The 24,097-nt window shown below is 39.3% G+C and overlaps 1 protein-coding gene across 2 annotated transcripts in view; it reads right to left on the bottom strand.

The window, feature by feature from the left end:
* znf423 (zinc finger protein 423) overlaps nucleotides 1-24,097 on the bottom strand; it is a 183,237-nt gene that overhangs the window by 74,778 nt on the left and 84,362 nt on the right. Inside the window, exons 13-19 of one of the 2 annotated variants that reach the window (XM_023353140.1) lie at nucleotides 23,471-23,618; nucleotides 21,517-22,065; nucleotides 20,659-20,843; nucleotides 19,450-19,865; nucleotides 18,434-18,650; nucleotides 15,948-16,032; nucleotides 10,309-10,329 (exon numbers count right to left, since the gene is read on the bottom strand). In XM_023353140.1, coding sequence (XP_023208908.1) covers nucleotides 10,309-10,329; nucleotides 15,948-16,032; nucleotides 18,434-18,650; nucleotides 19,450-19,865; nucleotides 20,659-20,843; nucleotides 21,517-22,065; nucleotides 23,471-23,618 — 1,621 coding nt within the window. The remainder of the gene's footprint in view (nucleotides 1-10,308; nucleotides 10,330-15,947; nucleotides 16,033-18,433; nucleotides 18,651-19,449; nucleotides 19,866-20,658; nucleotides 20,844-21,516; nucleotides 22,066-23,470; nucleotides 23,619-24,097) is intronic. The other variant, XM_023353144.1, reaches the window with a different exon arrangement.

Below are 24,097 nucleotides of genomic sequence, written 5' to 3'. Positions count from 1 at the left end.
AATAAATAAATAAACCAGCTCTGAGTCCAGAGTGACGGATTCTCTGCTCTGCAGCTCGACTGCTTCGGTCTGACTCAGTGAGTCACTGTAAGATCCACACAAACACCGACCGCTGCAGCTTTCAGGAAGCTGATTTATTCTGCAGATATTTCTGAATGAACTCCAACACGCCTCTCTAATTCCTGCCTCACATGGATTTCATCTTCTCTGCTTTGATGGGATTTTTATTCCTTTTTTCATCCCCTCGCACACACAAACAGCAGGGAGTCTCCTGAAACATCACGTCAGCGAAGCCAGAGGGGGAAAACATCAGAAACGGAAAACAATCAATGAGACAAAACCTAAACAGGTCACCAGCTGATGGAGAGAAACTTTTTAAGGCTTTAATCTAAAGAAATAGTCAAAAATATTGACTACAATTATTTAAAGGTGACCTGTTGAACAGGTTAGGATGGGTCTGTGGCCTATACAAAACATATTCATTACACTTTCTGCAAAAAATCGTTTTTAGATAATGTAATATTAGTCTGTTAGTTCTGCCTATTTTGTTCTCTTTTCAGAATGTTTTAGGGCCTCTGTCACTTTAAATTAAGATGAGCTGCTGCTGGCCACGCCCCCAACTCAATGTTTACACTCTCACATGAAAATGACTGCAAACAGATCCACAACTATGCAACCATGTATCTTTGAAAAGCACTAGTAGAGCCTCCTGCACAACCAACAAGAATTGAGTAAGTGGTTTCTGGATGGTAAGTCAACAACAATAATAACTTATAATCCTTTATTTATGTTATTATCTATGTGTTTATTTTTTCTTCCTCTCTATCCCAGTGATTTTTAAGCTCTTAACACTTTAGTTTGTACCAAAATACCTAGTAGTGTTTTTTTTTTTAAGTACATAAAAAAATGCTTAAAAAACCCAAAAACAAACAAAACAAAGCACTAGTCTCTTCAAACAGCCATTTTACAACCGAAAAACCAGCTGACCAAACATGCTGGAATTTCACTTGGGTTGCTAGGTAACAGCGCAGAGCCGGTAGAATGTGACTAAAGAATTGGGTGGTGATTTGAAACACTAAAAAATATTAACTTATTCCCAAGAAAACAGCTGAGTGTGTTTTTAAGTGCAAGAGGAAATATAAAACATGGAAAATAGCAATTTTGGACAAAAATATTAACTTTTAGTAGTTATTCTCCTGGCTAACATATCTATCTATGCTTGTTCTGGTCTGTAGCTTTGCTTGTAGTTTTTCAGATCAAACTCACCAAGTCCCGTCACCGTAAGAAATTTTGATGGACGATAAATTGTCCCAGACATTATCGGGATAAACGACAATATTGTTGCTTTGAGACCATTTTCAGGCAATAGAGAAGTAATGGCAAGAACACACTCTCAAAGATTAATACACTTTAAATTCTAATGAACTGTAACACATTTAAAATATCCAAAATAAATAAACAAAACAGAAACAACAAATAAAATGAATTCTGAAGCTCCTCTAAGCAAAACTGTTGCTAGTTGAGAAAAAAGTACAAGACTGAAGACTTTTGGCATCGAGTTTTTGGTTGAAAGAGAGAAAAGAGAAAAACAATTGAGCCCATTTTAATTCATCATGCACTTAATTGATTTATTGATTGATTGCTTATTGTATTAGGCCTTTGTCCGCCATCACTAATTACTCTACTAATCAACTTCTGAACCACCACATTGATAAACTAATAAAGTAATAAATAAATAAGTCCCACAGCAGCTTCCTCCTTGTGTGAGCTCCTCTGGTTTCTGCTTTTCAGTCTGGCACCACCTCTCCGTCTCTCTGCTGGTCCAAACAAGGTGACCCTGAATCACCGGATGCGCGGCAGCGCGCACGCCGCGCCACTGCGCGCTGCAGATCCGCTGTGTGCGGACGTACGCGTGTCCAGTCCCAGTAATTAACACCAGCCACTAATGAAGTCCAGCTGCTCGGCGAGAGGACGGAGCGCGAGCCAAAAGCTGCCAGAGATCGCTCTCTTCCTCCTCCGTCTCCCTCCATCCTTCTCTCTATTCGTCTCCATCCATCCGATCACGCCGCGTCATTCTCTCTTTCCTCATTCTTAACTATTGATCGGCTTTCACCTGCACTCTTCTTCGTCTGCATCTGTTTGTTTGCCTCTCCTGTTGTTTTTCACTCAGTTGGTTTGCAATCACAACAAACTCATTCAGTTTATGCACTGATTTCAGAATAATTTCACTCTGGTGGATCTGGAGAGACTGTGTGCAGGTAAATGTTCTCTATCTTTCAGTGTCGAGCAATCCGATTCCAATTTTTAGGGTCACAATTTTTAATTCAAAATCTAGTTAATCTGTTCTGTTTAAATTCTGTGATTGACTGAAAAGTAAGCCTGTCGTTACAAGCAATTAATCACATGATCAATTAAAATGAGCTCAATATTTTCCATTCTGATTATTTATATTTTTGAAGAGAAATTTGGTTTACAGACATCATAATCAACTTTATTAATGGTTTCGATTGTGTGGAGTTTTCTTTTGGTTATTTAATATATCTTCCAGTTGGCAGATTATTTCACTTATGACGAGACAATTTTTCTGTATTATGAGTGAAAGATTCTGCCAGTGGAACAAGTACTTTTAAACTAAACTTTAAGGAATTATTGACATAAAACAAGCTTGTATAACTTGCTGAAAAGTTACTTGTTTCGTTTTATTTTAAGAGTAATTGCACTAGAAACCAGATCAAAAATAATTGGCATGACTTGGTGTTCTTGCAGCGTATATTTAGATTTTTTATTTTTTTTATTGTTTTGCTGCATAAGTGACTTTAAATTGACAATTAATTTAAATTAAAAGTCACGTCTCCCCAACAGAAAAACAAACAACAACCAGAGGATCATCATATTTTAAGGATTCAGTTGCATTCAGCAATTGGCATTGAAGGATTTGCACCTGTTTGTAGAAACATCCTGCAGGATGAAGATGTGGAAATCAAACACCTACACTTGTGATCCATTTTCTGTTTGAGGCTGCGTTCACACTGCAGCCTGAATTGACCCAAATCAGACTTTTTTAAACTTAATGTATCTGGGGGCGTGCCGTGGTGGCGTAGCGGTTAGCGCGACCCACATTTGGAGGCCTTCAGTCCTCGACGCGCCGTCGCGGGTTCGACTCCCGGACCCGGCGACATTTGCCGCATGTCTTCCCTCCTCTCCTTCCCCATTCCTGTCAGCATACTTTCGTAAAAGGGACACTAGAGCCCACAAAAGACCCCCTGGAGGGGTTTAAAAAAAAAAAAACTTAATGTATCTGATCTTTTTATGACAGTCTGAACAACACAGATCAGATTTTTTGATTGGATATGTGATCCTAAATTAGATACATATGTGATATTTTCAAATCTGACCTGAATCTGAACGGCCAGGTCGCATTTATCCGACCTGAAAGTCACCGATACTTGACATACGTCACTGTTCTGCGTCCGGAGTCGAACATGCGGGAAGAAAAACAACAACCATGGTGAACCATAACAAGGATTAAGTTGTTAATGTGCTGGCTCCGGTTGGACAACTTTAAAATTGTAAAATCCCCGCAAAACACAGAGCATTTCTTCTTCTTCTTCTTTTTTATCGTGATTGGTAAAACACTTAGCACGCTCTCTATGTGTGACATTATTGCGCCCTCTACTGCGCAATAAGTAGAGGGCGTTTGCAGTTCACACTGGAGATCACATACAGGTCGCACATATTTGGACATGTGAACAATTTCACAGAAAAAAGAAATCGGATTTGGGTCACTTCAATCTGCATTGTGAACGTAGCCTTGGAAAGCGTTTTCTGCTCAAAGTCACAACTTTGTTCCATTGCTGCAGCGGTCTGTAGCGAACCCACACACCACAGCCACTCGGCACCAGCTGTGACAGATGCGGCTGTCACAGGAGAAAATGAATTCAGAATAGTTAGTGAATTAAGCAGGGAGTTAATTGTTGCTTGGCCCCTGTTTATGAAGCGCAGAAAGGCAAAGCGCCTTGTTTTTCTTCTGACAATTAGCCAGCAGAGATGGAGAGGAACTGTGTGTGTGGGTGGGTGTGTGTGTGTGTGTGTGTGTGTGTGTGTGTGTGTGTGTGTGTGTGTGTGTGTGTGTGTGTGTGTGTGTGTGTGTGTGTGTGTGGGCGTGTGTGAGTGTCCTGTTCTCTTTAGCAGCTGGTGCAGCCACACCTGGACGAGCTGAAGAGAATGGGACACACAGAGAGAGAGAGAGAGAGTGTGTTTCATACCTGGACTTTCTCTAAACACAAACAGAGCAAAGAGGAAGATTTAAAGAAACTCATAATTCCTTAAAAACATATATCCTTAAGTTAAGATCGCTGATGCTGCACATACAAACATCCCGAGGAGGAAAAAAAGCACACGCTGATTGTCATTTCGTGTTAGGAATGCTGATCCTGGTTGAGTCTCTCCCAGTCTATTTGTCAGCGTGTCCTATTAGGTTTCCAAACAGCTTGTAATGACTGGTAATAAACTGCAGAAGAAGAGGAAGGTAAATCAAGCGAGGAGACGACAAAATGAGCTCTCCGGGGGACCACCATGCTCCGAGCCTTCAAAACACAAACACACGCAGACGGGGAAAAAAAAAACTCCAAACGATTCTGTTCCCGGATTCAAATGCAGCCGATCCTGCCAACAGCGCCAGTTATCGTACAGGTCACAGTCTGACAGATGTACTGGAATTCATTACGGAAATTTGTGTTTGGTTTATCATATCTTTATTCCAGCTATGCTTCTTGGAAATAAATGTGTCTATTTCCTCTCAAATGGTGACATTTGTAAGGAAAATGAGACTCAATTTGAGCATAAAACACTTTTTAAAGCCTCCCTGTCAATGCTAAACAGCCTACTCTGCTACTGAATTGGTTAATCTGGACAAAAAAAGATATAATTTAACAGTTTCTTCATTTAACACACATAAGCTACAGTAGTGTTTGGGACAACCGTACAGCTAAGCCTGTTGCAATGAGTTAATCACATGATAAATTAAAATTAGCTTGTTCTGTAACCTTGATACCTCTATTTGTTTGTTTGTGTACTTTTCAAATTTATTTTGTATTAATATCTTTGTGTACTTTTACTGGTTTAGTTTGTATTCTCATTATGTCTACTGTTGTCCCTATCATTGCAATGTATATATCCATGGATGTTGATGAATACAAGTGTCTCTTAACGGGTCCAATGTCTATCTGAAGGAAATGTATCTCTGTTGGACTGTTTCCTCCATCAACATTCCCTGGAAGACTTTCGGCAGAGCTGGAATTGTTCGACCAGCTTGCTTGGTGTGGGTTAAATGTCTGGAATAATCTGCGTAAATAAGATGTGAATTGTGAGTTGTGACAGGTGGACATGTGTATGTGTTGATATCAAACAGTTATTGAAAATAAAAAGTTTAAAAAAAATTTGCTTGTTCTTTTACATTTTGATTATTAGTATTTTTTGAAAGGCAATTTTGCTTACAGAGACTTCACAATCTACTTTATTTATGGTTTTGGTTGTGTGTGGTTTTATTTTGTTTTTATTTATTGTTTTTCATTACAAAATTAAAGTTTATTGGTCATTGAGAGGGAACATCTTTGCTACTCCTGTAAAGTAAAAATCAATTACACTGATATTATGTAAGCCAATTACTGTCAATAACTGTAGGTATATTAGAAGAGTTGGGTAGTAACTAGTTACACTTACTTGTGTAACTTTTTTTATATTATTTATTTTTGCTACACTGTACTTTTTGCTTTTACTTCAGTAATTTTACTTTGAAGTATTTCTACTCTTGAGTAAAATTTCTGGATTTTCTACCTATTGAATGAAGAACAAACATGTTTTAACCAAAAATGTATCAGACACAGACACACACCTGCTGTTTCTGTTTAACTTTCATAAGTTTTTTATTGAAACAAACTGATTTGGAACATTTTTATTTTGCCCTATTTTGTTATTTTTGTTACTAATATGAATTATTGTCATTTTAATTCTGAAAATACCAAAAATTTTCACTTAACTTTATATTTTGGTCCGTCTGATGATGTAATTTTTAAATATTAAATGACTGATAATTTGATCAATTACTCAGTACCAAATACTTTTACTCTTTGTGTAATTTCTTGGACGGCTACTTTTTACTTTTATTTGAGTCAAAATATGTTGAAGTAGCGCTACTCTTACGTGAGTATAATTTTTGGGTTTAATTTTTGAGTATAATTTTTTGGTTTCCTACCCATCTCTGTATATTAGACGAATAGTGACAGGAATTTAATTATTGTTTATCTATTTCTGCCTTAGTTTGGTGCTGTTTCTTTTTATTTTTGTTTTCATAATTGTGTTTTTTTTCTTTTTTGACCAAATTAAATAAGCTTTTAGAACAATGTGATGTCAACGATGACATGGATTTGGTTTGTAAGATAATTGCATCTTCTTGTTCGATTTAATTGACTGAAGTTCCTTGGTTTGCTTCTCCATCCAGCCCTCCCTGCTCCCCTGTTTTTCTCCGTTCCTCCAGTCCCCTGCCCCTCCATCATCACTCCCTCCTTCCCTCTGGTGTCACAGCTCGCTGGCTCCAGGTGGTAAGGGAGGAAGGGATGCAGGGAAGGATGGATGGAGGGAGGGATGAAGACAGGAGGAGGGGGTGGCCGTCATCTGTTCCCGTGTTCATACCATCAGAGTGCGACCCAACACCCTGCCTCAGTCTGTTTTATTAACATTAATATTAATACTGGCCTCAGTCACATCTTACCCTGCAAAAATACAAGCAAAACAACAAGGATCATTTCTCATCTTTGAAGAATATTTAAGAAGAATCTCTTCCAATAGCACATATATAACACAATAGTACACACACATATCTATATATGTATATCTGCAGCTCTGGAAGAAACGAAGAGCCCACTGAACTGAACTCCATTGAAAACCTCCTGGTTATTCCACCAAATATTGATTTCTGAACTCTTCCTGAGTTACACATTAATATTGTTGTTTCTAAATGAATATGAACTTGTTTTCTTTATTTGAGGTCTAAAATCGCTGCATCTTTTTCGTCATTTCTCATTTTCTTCAAATACGTAAATACTAAATTTTTACTTGGAATTTCAGAGACATGCCAGTAGTTCATGGAATAAAAGAACAATGTTCATTTTATTCAAACATATACCTATAAAAAGTAAAATCAGACAATCTGATCATTTTAAGTGACCTTTTGATTTTTTCCAGAGCTGTATATATAAAAGCTACATACATGATAGAAAACATCTAGTCCATTACCGCCTTCCATCATTGTAAAAACACAAATCTTAAGTACTTTTGGTTTAACTTCTGGTGCAAATGTCTTAGTACACTTGAAATAAGATGAAACTAACTTCCAAGTAACTTTTCAGCAAATTACCAGAGCTTATTATTATTGATGAAAAAATGCTAGTTCCACTCAGGCCTGTCAGAGTAAACAATAAATCTATTAATTGCATGATAAATTAAAACAAGCCTAATAGTTTTTCTTGTTTTTTTTTTCTACCAAAACCAAGATGACGAAAGTCTTCAGTCTGGACCACTTGATCCATCTGGCCCCTTTTTGAAGAACAATTTTGCTTAGAGAGGTTTCATAATTAATTTTATTTGAAGTTTCTGTTGTTTTGTTAATTTGTTTTGGATATTTAAAATATCTTCCAGTTCCAGTGTTAAATGTTCATTAGATTTTAAAGTTTTTTGATCATTGAGAATGTGTTCTTTCATTATTGTGCCATTATAAATATATTACATAAAAATTGTCTTAAAACAAGAATATTGCTTATTCCATTTTTCATCAAGAAATTATTGATCTTAAAGAGCTCCTATGTCTGTCTGAAAAGTTACTTTCAAGTTAGTTTTGTCTTATTTCAGTGTAATAAGATATTTACATTAGAAAATAGACCAAAATATTTGGTAGATTTTTCTGTTTTTGCGGTGATTGCTTCCAGATCCCGTCCATATGGAGATCCAACAGCAGCACCAGCGGTTTCCCCTTCTGTCAGTGGTCATAATGTTACGCCTGATTGGTGTAAATCTAGAAAACCAGCTGACTCCCTCCTTCCCCCCCACAGAGAGGCTGAGTTATGCTGCGTTTGTTTCTGCTGCAGAGTCTGATCTTCCACACCAACAGAAGAGCAGCCACCGTCTTATTAGCTGAAGTGCAGCAGGGCAGAAACGAGAAGCCATGTTTGTATCTGGTGGCCAACACACACACACACACACACACACACACACACACACACACACACACACACACACACACACACACACACACACACACACACACACACACACACACACACACACCCCTACATGAGTGGGCCTTAAACCACATTATCCACCTCCACTGACTCTAAAAGCTTCTTATTCGCCTCATTAAGTCTTCAGTGACACAAAGTAAGCAGACCAAAGCCGCATCAACGTATGTACCAATAGGTGTGTGCACTTAGCGGCGCGCGCAGACACACATCGGCTCAGCCACAACCCGCGGGACCGCTGCTTAGACAGCACACCGACATTAGCAGTCGGACGCATCACAGATTTGACTGCAGGCTAATAGAAAGCAAAAAAATGCAACCTCCAGGTACAAAACAAAAAAGCAAACGGAGATGATTTGATGCCTGATAAAGTCGGACTCCAGGGTCGCAGAGCAGCTGATTCTCAGGAGGCTGTTTGGTGTTTTAGACAGAAATTTGCTCCGTTACTCCAAAAGCGAACGTCAGAAACATATGAGGAATGTGAGTTCCAGTTATTACTGTGCACTGATGTAAATAGGTAAGTAAAGCTCATGCTGAGGACACATCATTAGCCACCACAGTCCACGGGGAGCACTTAGATACAGGTGAGTGGCCACTCGATACCTCCAAGGCAGCTGTGTGCAGGTGTGTGTGCGTGTATGAAGGACAATGGAGCATGCAGCCAGCAGCAGGGATCGGGTAAATGGGGAGGTGAAGGGAGTTAAGTGTGCAGGATGTGTCACATTAAAATCTCTGTCTCTTTAAAACAATTTAAGGAAGTTTTCTGCAGGAATCTGCTGACTGCACACCATGCAATCTGGATTTTACGACAATCTGGACTTTATCTGAGTTTTTCTTTTTCAAATAGTAGTTTTGTGCAAAAATCTTCAGTTACTCCTCATTCCTTTGCATTTTCTTTCCAAGCAGTGGATCAGAACTGAAGTTCTCCAGGATTTCTGAGCTGTATCTTTTAGGGATGCATGTTATTGATTAATGAGTTGATCTATAGTTGATTTAGCTTATCCATCAATTAGCAATTATTTGATAAGCAGCCAGTTTCTGGAAAACCTGAGTTTTGTCTTGCAAAAACAAAATTCTCACCAAATAACTTTGATATAGTTTCTACTGCAAATATTTTGGTACATTTAAAATAAGACAAAATGAGATTGCAAATAACTTTTTACCAAGACATAGGAGCTTGTTTTAGGTCAATAATTCCTTAATATTGATGAAAAAGTTCCATTGGTGGATTATTTCACTGAGAACATGGGAAAAAATGTCTATTTATAAGTGAAATAATCTGACAGTGAAACTAGCACTTTTTCATCAATAGAATTATTGGCTTAAAATAAGTTCCCACATCTTCCTGAAAAGTTACTTATAAGTTATTAATGTGTATTAAGATCTTGTTCTAGAAACCAGATCAAAAATACTTGGTGAGATTTTTGCTTGTGCAAGGCAAAACTGAAATTTGTGTTTTTGCAGTGAAGAGACTGTATTACCTTAACAAAAAGGAATAAATTGTTTATAACATGTTGGATACACACAAAAAAAAACCATTCTGAAACTGAAGAAGCTTGTTGAGTGTTTATATTTCTAAACAAAACCTCATAAAGTGCATTTTGCATCCCACACCGGACTCTGTTTGGACCTTTTTTTCTTTCCCATTCTGGTATGGCCCCACCAACTTTGATTCTGTATCAACTGGCTCCGTTTACAGATTACCAGCTGCGCCCTCTTCTGGGTGGAGGCCAAACTACAACACTGAAGTAAGATCTAAGCGGATGTTAGTGAATCGATCAAATTCTAATCTGATAAACCATTAAGTGACAATTAATCATAAGTTAATTCATTGTTTGCATCCCTAGTTTTATGGCTTTGTCTGCTTGGTAAGAAAATGTAAAGAAAGAAATAAAGGGGTGGTAAAATTTTCTGCATTTTCTTTAAAGGGGGGTAATGTTCATGGTGATGAGCAGGCAGAGAGACAGCAGCGCTGCCTCGCTCACAGAGCGAGCTAATAGACAGAAAGCGGACAAACCTTGCTGACAGGTGGGCTCGTCTATGGCCATCCAAGGTGGGGATGGGGGAGAACGGAGGAGAGAATGACCAGGATTAGTAAAATGTGCTGTGAATGAGGCGGGAGGGGAGAGGAGGAAGCAGTGTTACAGACAACGCAGCTCACCAGTCATTAAGGGAAAACATCTTTCATCGTTACGCTGAAGAAAATAAACAAAACAAACACACTGCTGGTCATGTTTTGTTATTCTTTTGTTGGCTTTAGAGTGAAATTTGTGTTTGAGTCTTCAGTGCTACTTTTTTGTATTTATTCATGCAAAAATCAAAGTATTTTTTCAAACAAAAGCAAAATGATCCATACTTTCTAGTTTTAATTTACTCCTTTTATATCTGGGAAATAAACAAGAGAATCAGAATAACAATTGCTTGTCCATTATTAAGGTTTTAAAGCCTGTTAAATAGAAGCTTCCAATCAAATTTACAAAACGTTTTACAAATTCTCCGTAGATGTTAAATAAAGTCGGGTTGTGGGTCTCTGGTTCGGGTTTTGGGTCTGATCTCAGGTGATTCTAATCTTAGTTTAGGTGATTCCTACAACAAAACTAGCTGAAATCCAACATTACCGACTATAAGAAGTAATAAAGCGATAATAAATGTAAAAAAAAAAGAAAAAAACAGTTTCATGGATAAAGTGAACGTCTTATTTTGAGCAATGAAACTGTTCTGTTTGTGCTTCTAAATGTGACGTTTCATGCTGTGAAATCTTAACCTAGGTGATTAGCAAAGCATTAGTGGCCACATGCAACATTTCAAACCTGCTGTTGACGACTTTATTTAAGGGAAATGCATGAGTTTAGTGCATCATTTCAAACAGCTTCTGTCACAACAGAGCTTTAAAAATCAACAGCCCATTTTCGCTTCCTGACTGGCGTCCAGGAAACAGAAGCAACGCACATTCGGTGATCCGTCTCACCGCCTCACACCATCACACAGGGAGGGAACTACTTCATGATGTGCAGCTGCACAGCAGAAAACAATAAAGGCTGCCAGAAATCACTGCGACACAGTCCAGAGAGACGCAGGAACAAATATACATGTTCATATGGTGACAGGGAGAGGTGAGAGGAGAGAGGAGAACGAAACAAATCAGCACACTGAGTCGCTACCCCAAAAGAAAATCTATCAAATTTAGGAGAGCAGATGATGAAACTGTTACAGCTGCTGCTCTGGAAAATTAGCTGATCTGTTTCAGCAGCTGCAATATGCAAAAGAATAGAAAAAAACTGCATGTCTCGTTCATTTTCACTCACTACGTCCATCAATGTCTGCAGTGCACCTTCGTCTTCTCCTCCTCCTCTCATCCAGTAAAGTCCAGGAACCGCTCGGTCGTCCAGAACCCAAACAAACACAACCATTCATAATTTGGAATTACTAGTGCTGCATTGAAAAACACAAAATGTTAAAGTATTTTTGGTTTGATTTCTAATGTAAATCTCTCAGCACACTTGAAGACAAAACTAACTTTTTAGGAAGAAATGCAAACTTGTTTTAAGTCAATAATTCCTTAATATTGAACAAATACTAGTTATAATACAAATAATTTTCCAGTGGAACAAGACAGCTTTTTCCAAATGCAAGTTATAATAATATGGGTAGATTACTACTGGTAGGTTATTTCACTTGTAGCTCTTTTTCATCAATATTAAGAAATTATTGACTTAAAACAAGCTTTTATTTACGGTTGAAAAGTTACTTATAAGTTAGTTTTGTCTTAATTCAAGTGAACTAAGACATTTGCACTAGAAACTAGATAAAAATACTTGGCAAGAGGGCGTGCCGTGGTGGCGTAGCGGTTAGCGCGACACGTATTTAGAGGCCTTGAGTTCTCGGCGCGGCCGTCGCGGGTTCGACTCCCGGAGCAGACGACATTTGCCGCATGTCTTCCCCCCTCTCCTTCCCTGTTTCCTGTCATCCTACTATCATATAAGGGACACTAGAGCCCACAAAAGACCCCCTGGAGGGGTGTAAAAAAAAATACTTGACAAGACTTTGTTTTTGAAGTGTAAACATGTTCTTCTACTGTTTATTCTAGCCATAAAATGCAGAGAAGTACCTTGTTGTTGATTTGATAATGATAAATAGATAGATGTTTGCTGAAAACAGGAAGTAGTATATTCCACAGATTTGCAAAAAAGGAATTGAAACCTGATGAAGCTGCAGGTAAAAATGACTTTCCGGATCCAAGAAGTCCAGAGTGAACAAGTGTAGAAACACAGGAAGAAGCAAAATGTCTCAAAAAAGAAAATAACAATTGAAACTTTCATAATAAAAACTTGGTTCAGAGATAGATTTTTTTTTTGCTAATTTTGCTGCTTTCAACCTTCCTGCCTCCTTCCCCTCCTGTGGCTGAGCGGCTCTTCTCTCCTGGTCTCGGAGCAAAGGCCTCATGGTGCTTTAATTAACATCGGAGCCGGAGGTAGGGAGAACACACACGGGGCGTGACGGTCCAATCAGAGGGAATCTGAACTGGGAACCAGCAGCAATTTAAGGACCTCACTTTGAAGATGAAGTGAGATCAGTGTGTGGGCCCTTGATCATCAGAATAATTCAGAATAAATATAACACTGAGCAAAAGTTTTAAACCAGCTTTCGTTTCTTTTTTTTTCTGCTTCATTCAGAAAACCCGGAGAACAAAAGATCAGGAAAAGTTTAAAGGAAACCCGGTCGGATCAGATGGAAAAAAGAAAAAAAATCAGAGTTTTACACAGAAGAACAAGATATTATATCAGAGTTATCAGAAAATTATAGATAAAAGTTATTATTTGAGGTATTGTTTACATAATAAAGAAGATTTTAGCCACAAGCAAAATGAGATTTCTGCCTCTAAATAATTCTTCCATTTCATTTTTTGAGTAGGATGATGAGAAAAGTAGAATAATACATTACATTTGTGTCAAATCGAAGTTCAAATACGTCTTGTTCATCAAAAAAATATGGATTGGAGAATAAAAATATAATCTTATTATTCATGTTGATTGGATATTATTGATCCAGATTTTTGGGATGCAGTTACATTCCAGGTTCACTTACAAAATGGACTTTTTGAATCTAAAAAAACATCTTAATTATTTTTTTGTTTTTTAGAGATGCTGCTGAGTAAAGTGGAGGACTATAAATCTAGAAATAAATTAGTTGGTCAAAAAAGTAGATAAGGGAATAAAAATAAGTTTTGATATTCATCCTTTATGATTTATGTCACTTAGTTGGTTGTGATGGTGTAACTAAAAGAACCATGAGGTGGTAGATGTAAGGCTGGAGCAGGGATGGCGTTAACCAAATATTTTCTGTCTTTGACCATTTTCTTAAAATAGTGACATAAAAATCTGAAGGCCAGCAGTCATTTTGACAGATTGTAATTCACACACCTGAATTACAGATGTGTGAATTACACACCTGACTGGACTCCATGCATCTCGCTACCTGGGAGCTAACAGCACGTTGAACAGTTGTGGTTTGGAGCAGCTGAACCACTGCTGCAGGATTGAAGAGAAAACTTGTGGAACAAGAAACTCTTCTTTCAGAGAGTCTTACCGACTTCTGATCTCTGCAGTTGGAGAAATGTTCCCTGATTTCAAAACTTTGGCTGCGAGATGCAGATTCTCTCTTCAGGTTTTTGTATATTAATTAAACTGAATGAAAATTAAAAACTGCTGAATGTTACCGTTTCAAAAATTGATACATAAAAAGAGATTATGACACGATTTTATGACAGGAATTTGTCACTGAGGGAGAAAAAAGTGAGGCGAATCGGTGAAACAGAATGAAGAGCAGAACTGGACCAGATCAGAAATATTCCCACCATGTTTGCATGTTCTGCACCATTATACCAGCATACAGACATAAACACACACAGCATCATTGCCAAGCTTGTGAACTACTTGTTACTGCATAAAAATAATATTTCTAAAAGGAAAATACCAAAATTGCATTGTTTGCATCAAAAGCTGAACATTTAGACCTCTATAAACAGTTTGTAGCTTTGCTCTGAATTATCCTCCTGAAATCCCAAACGAAAAGACATCCCAGCTATCTGAAGATGGTCTGAAGCTTACTAGATGTTTTCTGGCGTTTCTACATCATAACTTACTTTTCTATCCTTTTGACCATTAGTTACGGAGCTTTTTGTGTTGTAAATGAAGCTGCGGATTAATTTCTGCTCATAATACCAACTAAAAGTTCCTTGCAGCCGAGAGAACAAAAGGACTTGATAATTAACGTCTTCCTCTTTCAGGTTTAATAATTCTCTTCATTAGCATTTCCAGGTCAAACACAGTTTTCCTCCTCACTCAGAAAGTAGCAGTAAAGCACCTGAAACAGGACTTCGCTCAGCTGATCGCAGTTTCAGGAATTAGGAAGCATCTGAGCAAAGTAATGCTACGAAAAGACTGACAAGCATTTACAGTAACAGTGTCTCTGTTTATTTATATATAAAATGTACCTTTTTACATTTCCATCCATCCATCCATCCATCCATCCATCCATCCATCATCCATCCATCCATCATAACAGGGTTGTGTGCAGTTGTTACATCCCGAAATATCAATATTTTGACAATAATAAGTCACACCTTAGAAAAGCTTTCAACCAAAAATGGTTCTCAACATTACATTTTATTAACGTTTGTGTCTAAAGTCTTTTTGTTGTTGTTAAAAACGAATATGGCGGCAGCAGATATTTCTCTGTGTCTCGTCTTCAGGACCAACTAACGTCAACTTTTACTGAGTTCCAGTTTCCGTCTTTTTCTGTAATTCGAATAAGCTCCAAAAATAACTGGTTCACCAACAGCTTTTTACTATTCATAGCAATACTGCAGCAATTATGGGAGACCTGATAATACCTAAAATCCCATCTGGTGTGTGTGGGGGTGTGTGTGTGTTGTGCGTGTGTGTTGGCTAGATGAAGTAAGAGGTTCTGCAGCTGCATCAGAGCCGACTTGGAAAACTCAGACACACACACTCGCAGCCCCTCGGAGTGCATCAGCGCCTCTACCTGTCAGGTGTGTGCATGTGTTTGTGTGCGTGTCTGCGTGTGTGTGTGTGTGGGGCGAGCAGAGCATTTTTTCCTCCAGAACAACTCGAGGGTCCACCTCGTTAATCTCCATGACGACAGGGATGCTAAGGCAGCAAATTAGTGGTGAGCAGAGAAAAAAATAATAAGAGTCCCGCAGGAGGTTTCCAAAAGAACATCCAAGCCACAAGGAAGGGTTTTAGTTTAACTTGTGCTGCTCGGCAACAATGAGAGCAAAACTTTAGAGCCCTTTCCCACAATTAATCAAGTCTCTGAATGTCTGTACGCTTATATCGCTTAATGCAAAAGCGAACCTAGGCAACAAATAAACACAACAACCGAGGAACCAATCAACTCTTTTTAGCATCTGATGTGAAAACATCAACAATTTCAACCTCTCAGAAGGTAGAAGATGAACAGCAGCTCCAACACAACAACCAACAAATGACAAATATCCAGTTTGTGTGTTCTGAACATGTATGAGTGTGTTGCATGTGCTATCGGGGGAAAATATTCGCGTTGGAGCGCCACAGAACCAACATCGAGATGACAACGGCAGAACACACACATTAAAAAGAAAGCAGTTTTACTCACCGATCATGTGATTAGCCACGTGAATCTGGATCTCTCTTTCCGTCTCAAACGTCATTTGGCATTTAATACACTGGTAGGTCTTTTTCTAGAATAGAAAACACAAAAGACATCAAACAAAACGAGTCACATTTCTGCAACAAGGTGGTTCAAAGTGCTAACAGTTACACAATTATGAAACAAGCGATAAACATTACTTTCTGTCAAATGTCGTCATCAAAGTCATCAAGCAAAAATGCATCAAATAAGTTGATCAATGTTCCAATTATCCAACTGTAACCAGGTTGGTTTAAGTCTTGATTTAAAGGAACACTGTGTTTTGGCTGGTTTACAGTTTTCTGGTAGTTTGCTACAGATTTCAGGTGCAAATCTGGAAGAAAGATTTGTTCAAACATTTGGGTGACCGATGAGTTTTTGCGCTCCGAGGAGGCGGTTTTTCTGCTGTATCAAAATTTGTATGTTCCGCAAAACTGCAATAGAAACACTTTTTGCACACAAGTCATGTGATCAACAACCAGATGTTACTGCTGGCGGAAAAGACGAAGAAAAGATCACAGGAAGTGGTAGGAGGATTGTGACTTATCATGTGAACTAACGTATTGTGATTTTTATTGCATTTCTTATTAAATGGAAAACCACAGCTGCGAAATTATTAACAGAATATTGACACAATTTTGCAAACATCTATAATGGAAACACAGCTAATGCAACTAAAGATAAACACATGGATGAGTTAGTTTCTCTAGATCTTGCTGGGACATTAGTCCTTTAATCTTGGAAATGTTCTTCAGGTGACAGAGGGCCGACTTTGTTATCGTCTTTAAGGTTCAGGTCAGAGTTCATCACTACACCCAGAACAATGCAATTTTGGTATTTTCCTTTTTCAGCCTGATCTCTAGTTTCTAACTGTAACGACAAAACATAGCAGCTTAACAAGATCATAATAAAGCAAGGTAATAACTCTGCGTTTTGCCCCTGTTTTGGTTTTAATTTTTTAAATAAAAGTTTGGGGGGAGAAAACAATGTTTCAGATGCACAACAGCTGCAGAAACAGCGAGAAATAAAGAATAATAATGTAATGAAAACATTTAGGAAAGATGTCTGAACAAAAGAGAGAAAGAAAGATGCAGAAAATCCAGGATGAGTCACAGAAAGTGAGAGCTGAGGAGCAGCTCTGCTTATCCATTCACTGCACACAGCGATCACTCATGCACAAACACATACAAAATACACAAAGGCCCCACTTCCACTTTCCCTCTGCTGCTTCACTCTGCTACAGTCACTACACACACACACACACCCCCACACACTCAGAAAAATCCTACTTTGTCTGCTTTGTGCTGTTAGACTAAGCAGAAACAAAGGTGTAGGTAAGACAGGGAGTCCCTGGGAACTGACACACACACACACACACCTTCACACACACTCACTCAGAAACACAACGGCAGGTCCCGGAGAGCCTGACTGTCAATATCAAGTAGAGTGAACAGCTCCCACAATGCAGCAGCATAGCCCAGCCGCAGGAGCCGCTGGGGCCCGGCTGACACACACAACGCCGTGCGCACACGCACATCCACCGCGGGAACACGCAGCAACGCCCGACACAAACACAAACTGTCTGCCGCTCTCCTAGAAACGTCTCCATCTGCTGACTCCTGCTCAGGTATCAAACACTGCACGGGAGGGATGCTGCTGAGAGGTTACCGGCAACAAACATCTTACCAGCAGAGGACAACTTGTACGCTACAGAGTAGGATGAGGATCAAAGGAGAAAAGAAGAAGACTTTTGACATTTTTCTCTGAATTCTGACTTTAATCTCACAATTATTACTATTTTTCACAGAAATTTGACCATTTTTTCCAGAATTCTGAGTGAAAGCTCAGAATTATGATTTTTCTTTCTATAATTCTTATCTTAATCTCAGAATTATAAAAAAGACCAAAATTTTAACTGTAATCTCGGAATTCTGCCATTTTTTTCTCAGAAATTTGACCCTTTTTTTCTTAGAATACTTACCGTAATCTCATAATTCTGGCTTGTTTCCATAATTCTAACTGGAATCACAGAGTTCTGATTTTAATCTTAGAATTCTGACTTTTTTTCAGAATAATTTCTTTAATCTCAGAATTTTTACTCTTTTTCTCAAAATTCTGACTTTAGTTTCAGACAAAAAAGAAAAAAAGTCAAATGTGGCCTTAATCTCCTTTCCTCAGAACATTATCACTTTGACCATTTATAATTTTTCTGTTTGCGTGGTTTACTCTGTAATGCATGTGTTAAACTCAAGGTCCGTTCCACCACAACCTGCTCTAAAATGACTATGTATTAGACCCACAATCATTCGATGGCATCATGTGTTCATCTGCAGAATTACCTATTAATGTTCTGTAATTCATATTAGTGTAAATTGCTGCAACACTACCATAGCCGGATGAGCTGCATGAATTAAACCACAACATTCTCCAATACTCCACAGTTTCCGTCTCACCTTGGGTGCAGGCGAAGCCTCGGCTTTCTTTCCTGCTGCGCTGGTTTCGGGGCTGACCTCAGGGTGATCCGTCTGGACATGACTTTCCAGATCCTCGACGCTTTCAAACTTCACGCCACACTCCGGACACCTCAGCCCGGTCAGGGCCTTTTCTGTTGGCGTGTCCCCCGGCGTCACCGCTCCTCCGCTCTGGCTGGGGCTCTGGCCGTTCGTTCCCCTGAATGGATTAAACATCATAACATAAGAAAAATGGCAATACTTAGCGAAACAGACATAAGAATGCTAATCTGCTGAAAGAATGCACCAGATATATGGTGGATAAACCAATGGAGGAAGGGGTGACATGTCTGCTCTCAGGAAGTGTTTGAAAGAAAATCGGAAAACCTACTTAATGACACATACATTTCCTCAAAACAGACAACTAAGGCTACGTTTTGATGTATAAATTATTTCTTTAGAGTAACATTTGTACCAACAGCAGCATTTTGTTTGTGAAAAATCAGTCAAGTGTCAGCGACTAGATGGCGCACTCTGTCAGTTGAAGAATTACGTCATTGGATTACATTGTAAAACTGAAAACGCCCCAAAATCTGATAAAACTTAAATAGGGATTTTAGAAAAACTGTAGGAGATATCAAAAAGCCGAATCATTTCTAGATAGCTTTACATCTTGTGACTTGCTTAATACTTGAATGGAGTTTCTAGGTTGAAGTAGGCAGAAGTAGTAGCTTGTGAAAGTTTTTGCTAAATTTTGTGAAATTCCACAAAACTTCAGTGCATTTCAATTGAGGAAAAATTTGCATAAAAGTTGAAATTACAAAAAGATACAGCAGAATTCTCCAGAAAAAGCTGAACATTTCGACATACAAGTAGCTAAAATCAGTTGAAATATGAAGAACTGATTATGCACAGAGAAGATGGAATAACAATCAAGAGAAAAAAAATCTTTAGAACTGAGAATGCTTGAATTATCATTTAATTTATAGCTAAACTGGGTTGGTGGTCTCCCTTCCTACCTGCTCATGCAGCTTGCACACAGGCCGTAAGGCAGCCCATTGACGTCCAGCTTCACCAGATCCCCTTTATTTTTGAATTCCTTCAAGCAGAAGGCGCATTTGTAGAGCTTGTGCGGATGCAGTTGCCCGTTGGGGGACGAGGAGGCCGAGCCGTTGCCTGCGCCCGCTCCGCCATTGCCTCCTCCGGCTCCCCCCAGCGCCGAGCCGGAGGAGAGCTTCTGCATGTGGAAGGTACCGTGGATCTTCAGCTCCAGCGTTGATGTGACGGTCTGCATGCAGACGACGCAGCGGAAGCCGGTGAGCGAGTTGCGAAGGTCAGGGTGCATCTGGCAGTGCTCTATGAACTCCTCCTCGCTCTGCAGGGGCATCTTGCAAATCCGACAGGTTCCTGTGTCCAGGCTTTTACTGTGGGTCACCTGGAGGAAGAGTTTACCCAGGAATTAACAGCATACAGATAGAAGGTCAGAAAACAGAAACTATTATTAGATTGGAGAAATCCAGGGTTGAAAGCTCAGACTCTACAGACTGAAGCTGAACTTGCTAGTTGCAGCATTAGTTGCAGCAGTTGCTTTGCATTTTAAGGCAGGGAAAAAAACAATGAGGAAACTCTTAGGCTGTTCTCACGTCTGACAGTCCGTAGACTCGGTTCCATTGGACAAAATAGAAACAATTGTTACATTTTCAGCTGCTGCGGTTCTCTTTCACACTGGACTGAGACAAACAAACCCAACTAATTATAAACATGTTCCCATCCTTGCCTGTGGGGGCGCTGCACCAAGAACCACTGAAAGAAACAACAAAAACCTCTGAAGACACTGAGTGCAACGTCCTTCTTCACAAAATGTAAACATAAATGAGTGGCGTCAGATTTTAGATTTCTCGTTTGTCATTTCTTCCGCTATCGTTAGACTCTTGTGTTTGTTTTAGTTGGACTGTACAGGGCTTGTGGGAATGCAGCCTATAAAATGTCTGGCCCATCTGATGGGTAAGTCATCAGACACTTCATTCAGTCTGAAATGTCATTAATAATAATATTTATCCGTCTCAAAAATTCACCCAATAAATAAAACCTTTAATAAGTTATTATGAGGAAAATAAACAGTTTACAGCTGGTACTGCAACCTCTCAGCATTCTTGATCTGCCATCAATAAGGAAACAAACATTTAGTGGACTGAAACACAGACCCAGAGCTGCAGATCAGTTTGTACCTTGTGTTCAGTGAGAGTCAGCAGAGACGGGAAGCGCTCCCCACATATGGGACACATGTAGTGTTTGGCGGGGCCGCGGTGCGTCTGAGCGTGTTCACGCAGCCCGCTCTCAGAGAAGAACGTCCTGGAGCACACGTTGCACTTGTGGTTCCCTTTGATGAAATCTGCCTTCTTCTTCCTGGAACCTGGAAAGCAGAAAGAAAAAAACAACAATCTGAAATCCAGCCTGTGCAATAAATCAATAACAATAAATATCGCAATCGACATAAGATAAATATCAATAGACAATACATGAGGTAGAATAAGCAATAATTTCAATGAAGGTTGGTAGAATCAACTAATTCGCACTCTCTTTGGTTACCTAGCAACTCACTCTTTTTTTGGTTGCCTAGCAACAACGTGTGAGTAAGTGGCAGAGCAGCAGTTTAAGATTCCGTCATGAAAATAAAAAAAAAACAATGGTCCAGTGTGAAAATGTTGGATAATAAAGGAAAGGTTACGCCACTAGTAAGGCTGCATTTCAGATATTTAAAACAAAAAAATAACCAGTAATTATTGATATGGACTCATATGAAATGAATCAAGAATATTTCTTCTCTAATTTCTACTGCAAATGTCTTAATACACTGGAAATAAAACAAAACTAACTTACATCTCTTATCTATATTAATGAATGACTGACTTCAATAAAGCTCCTATAGCTTGTTGAAAAGTCACTATAGTTAGTTTTGGTAGTTTTGAATAGTTTTGTTCTATTTTAAGAATACTGAAAGACTTTCACTACAAACTAAGCCAAAATGACTTGTAACATTTTACATATCGTCCAGCCCTCCCAACTGAATAGTAGAGCAGTTTTACCTGCGTCGTCTTCTCCCGGCCGGATGTTGTGGTCCCGCAGCCGGTGGTTCTGCAGCAGCGACTCCATGGTGTACGCCGCGCCGCAGATGTCGCAGGCGTACATGGGCTCGGAGTTGTCCAGCTCCTCCTCTCCGCCGCTCGCCTCATGACTGTTGGCCGTGTCTCCTGCCTGTGACGACCCCCCACCCCCAACGACCCCGCCCTTCAGCAGGATGTTCTGCAGGTCGGCCTGTTCGGCGGCCGCTACCGTCGCTCTCTCTGCTGCTGCCGCTGCGCCACCGCCGATTCCTGCTCCTCCCCGCTTGGACGTCTGAGCCAGGCCGTTGGGCGTCCCGTTCTGACTCCCACTGCTGCCGGTGCCACCGCCGTTGCTGCCATCAAAGATACAGTGCTTCTCCCGCAGGTGCCTCTCGAGCAGCGAGATGGCGTGGAAAGCTTTGCCGCAGAAGCGACAGGTGAACTTCTTGCTGTGGGTGGTGATGTGACACTGGAGCTCCACTTCTGTTCCAAACGTTTCCCCACAGAAGATGCATTTCCGAGGCTTCAGCCCTGCAGGAAGAAACATCTCGTTAACGTCAAAACTATGATAACTGTGTGCTGTTACGTTTTTTTCTCTCCTCTCAGCCCTAGATAGGAAAGATTTCAGAATCCACATTGCTTTAAAGGAGACCTGTTACGCTTCCTTGTACAGATTAGGATAGGTCTATGGTCTATACAAAACATGTTCATTATTATTATTTTTGTACAAAATTATTCTTAGATAATGAGATTTTATTCTACTCAGTTCTGCATATTTTGAGCTGTTTTAGGGCGTCTGTTACTTTAAATCCCAATTAAGCTGCTGCTGGTTATGCCTCCAAACTCAATGTTTACACTCACATGTGAAAATGGCTGCAGACAGATGCGCAATTTACAACCATACATCTTTGAAAAGCAGAAGTGGAGCCTCCAGGACAACCAACAAGAATGCAGGAAGTGCACAACAATTGCACAATTATACAACCACACATATTTGAAAAGTGGAGACTTCTGCACATTCAAGAAGAATGCAGAAAGTGATTTCTGGATAATAAGTCAACAACAAAACACTTCTTTTCCAGCAGCCATTGTACATCGGTAAAACTAGCTGACCAAACGTGCTAGAGCTCCACTTAGGTTGCTAGGTAACGTGTGGAACTCTGCTGGAGTTGCTAGGTAACAGCCCAGTGCCTGTCAAATGTGGATTGACATCATGAGTTTTTTGAAAATAATCATTTTCCAGACACTAAAAAACATTAACTTATTCCCAAAAAATGGCTTTTTTAAATACTTGGGCTGTTTTTAGAAGCAGTTGAGACCCAAATGCATGCAAAATGTGAATTTTACATAATAGATCCACTTTAGCACATTAATATCTAAAGTGTTTACTTTAACTCTACTGTTAATGACATTTTAAGCTAATTCTCTCATCTCTGGCTTGTCTGCCAGTAACACAAGACACTTTGGCTTAATATAAGAAATATATCTTGTTCCACTTGCAGGTTATTTCAATTACTTTTTAATCAATGTTAAGGAATTATTGACTTAAAACAAACTCCTATATTGTGCAGAAAAGTTACTTGTAAGTTGGTTTTGTCTTATTTCAAGTGTAATAAAATATTTTCACTAGAAACTAGAGCAGAAACATTGCTTGCAGAGCTGGAAGGTTGCAAATACGAGCTTCTCTTAGAACAACTAAGGTCTTTAAAAATAAATCTAACCGCCTCACACTGCCCTCTACTTCCCACCTACTCGTCATTTCGGCTCCTTTAGCTGCTAAAGGTAGTAACTTCAACCTCTCTTGATGCATCAGATGGTAGAAATCCCAGTTTTTGTCTTCGTAAAGGGTTGAATAAGAAAATATGGCCAAAGATACTAAAATAAGTGTGAGGGTCAAAGCGAAACAGAGAAAATGTGTGGAGAGATATGAATGTACCTGCGAGTCCTCCTGGAAGGCCTGACCTTTGACCCAGGTGGTTATGCTTGACATGGAGCTGAAGGTCTGCCTCCTTCCTGAAGTCCCAGGCACAGGCTGTGCAGCGAAACAGCTTCTTCTCGTTGCTGTGTTTCACAGCCAAATGCACCTGGAAGACAGGAGGACATAAATCCATGGGTTTTTATTTTAAATTTCCACACTTTTCCTTAATCTATTTTCCACATTTTCCTCAAATTTTGAAACATAAATACAAAAGTTGTGCAGCAGATTTACAGAGGAAAGGATTTTATGGCTGGACACTTAACAAATAACGGTGTGAAACTTAGATCAAACGCTTCACTGGACTTTTCCAGACTGTTTTTCTTCACATGCATTGGTTCAGTTTATTAGTTTATTTCAAATAGGGACAATGTGCAAAAACCACTAATAAAAGAGACTTTGTGTCAGATTTAGTTTAGCTTGTTTCCATCTTTAGTCCCTGACTAGGTGAGTGAATAAAACATAATCATGAGACACAATGAAAGTACCCATAAACTACTGTATAGATACAATTAATATAAAATATCATAAAATTACAACAATATCAACAGTACAGACTCTGTAAAAAAACTCGAGTTGGCAGCAGTG

The sequence above is a fragment of the Xiphophorus maculatus genome, chromosome 2 (assembly GCF_002775205.1).
Source record: "Xiphophorus maculatus strain JP 163 A chromosome 2, X_maculatus-5.0-male, whole genome shotgun sequence".
NCBI classification, from domain to species: domain Eukaryota; kingdom Metazoa; phylum Chordata; class Actinopteri; order Cyprinodontiformes; family Poeciliidae; genus Xiphophorus; species Xiphophorus maculatus.
This window is presented reverse-complemented; position numbering and strand designations above follow the sequence as displayed.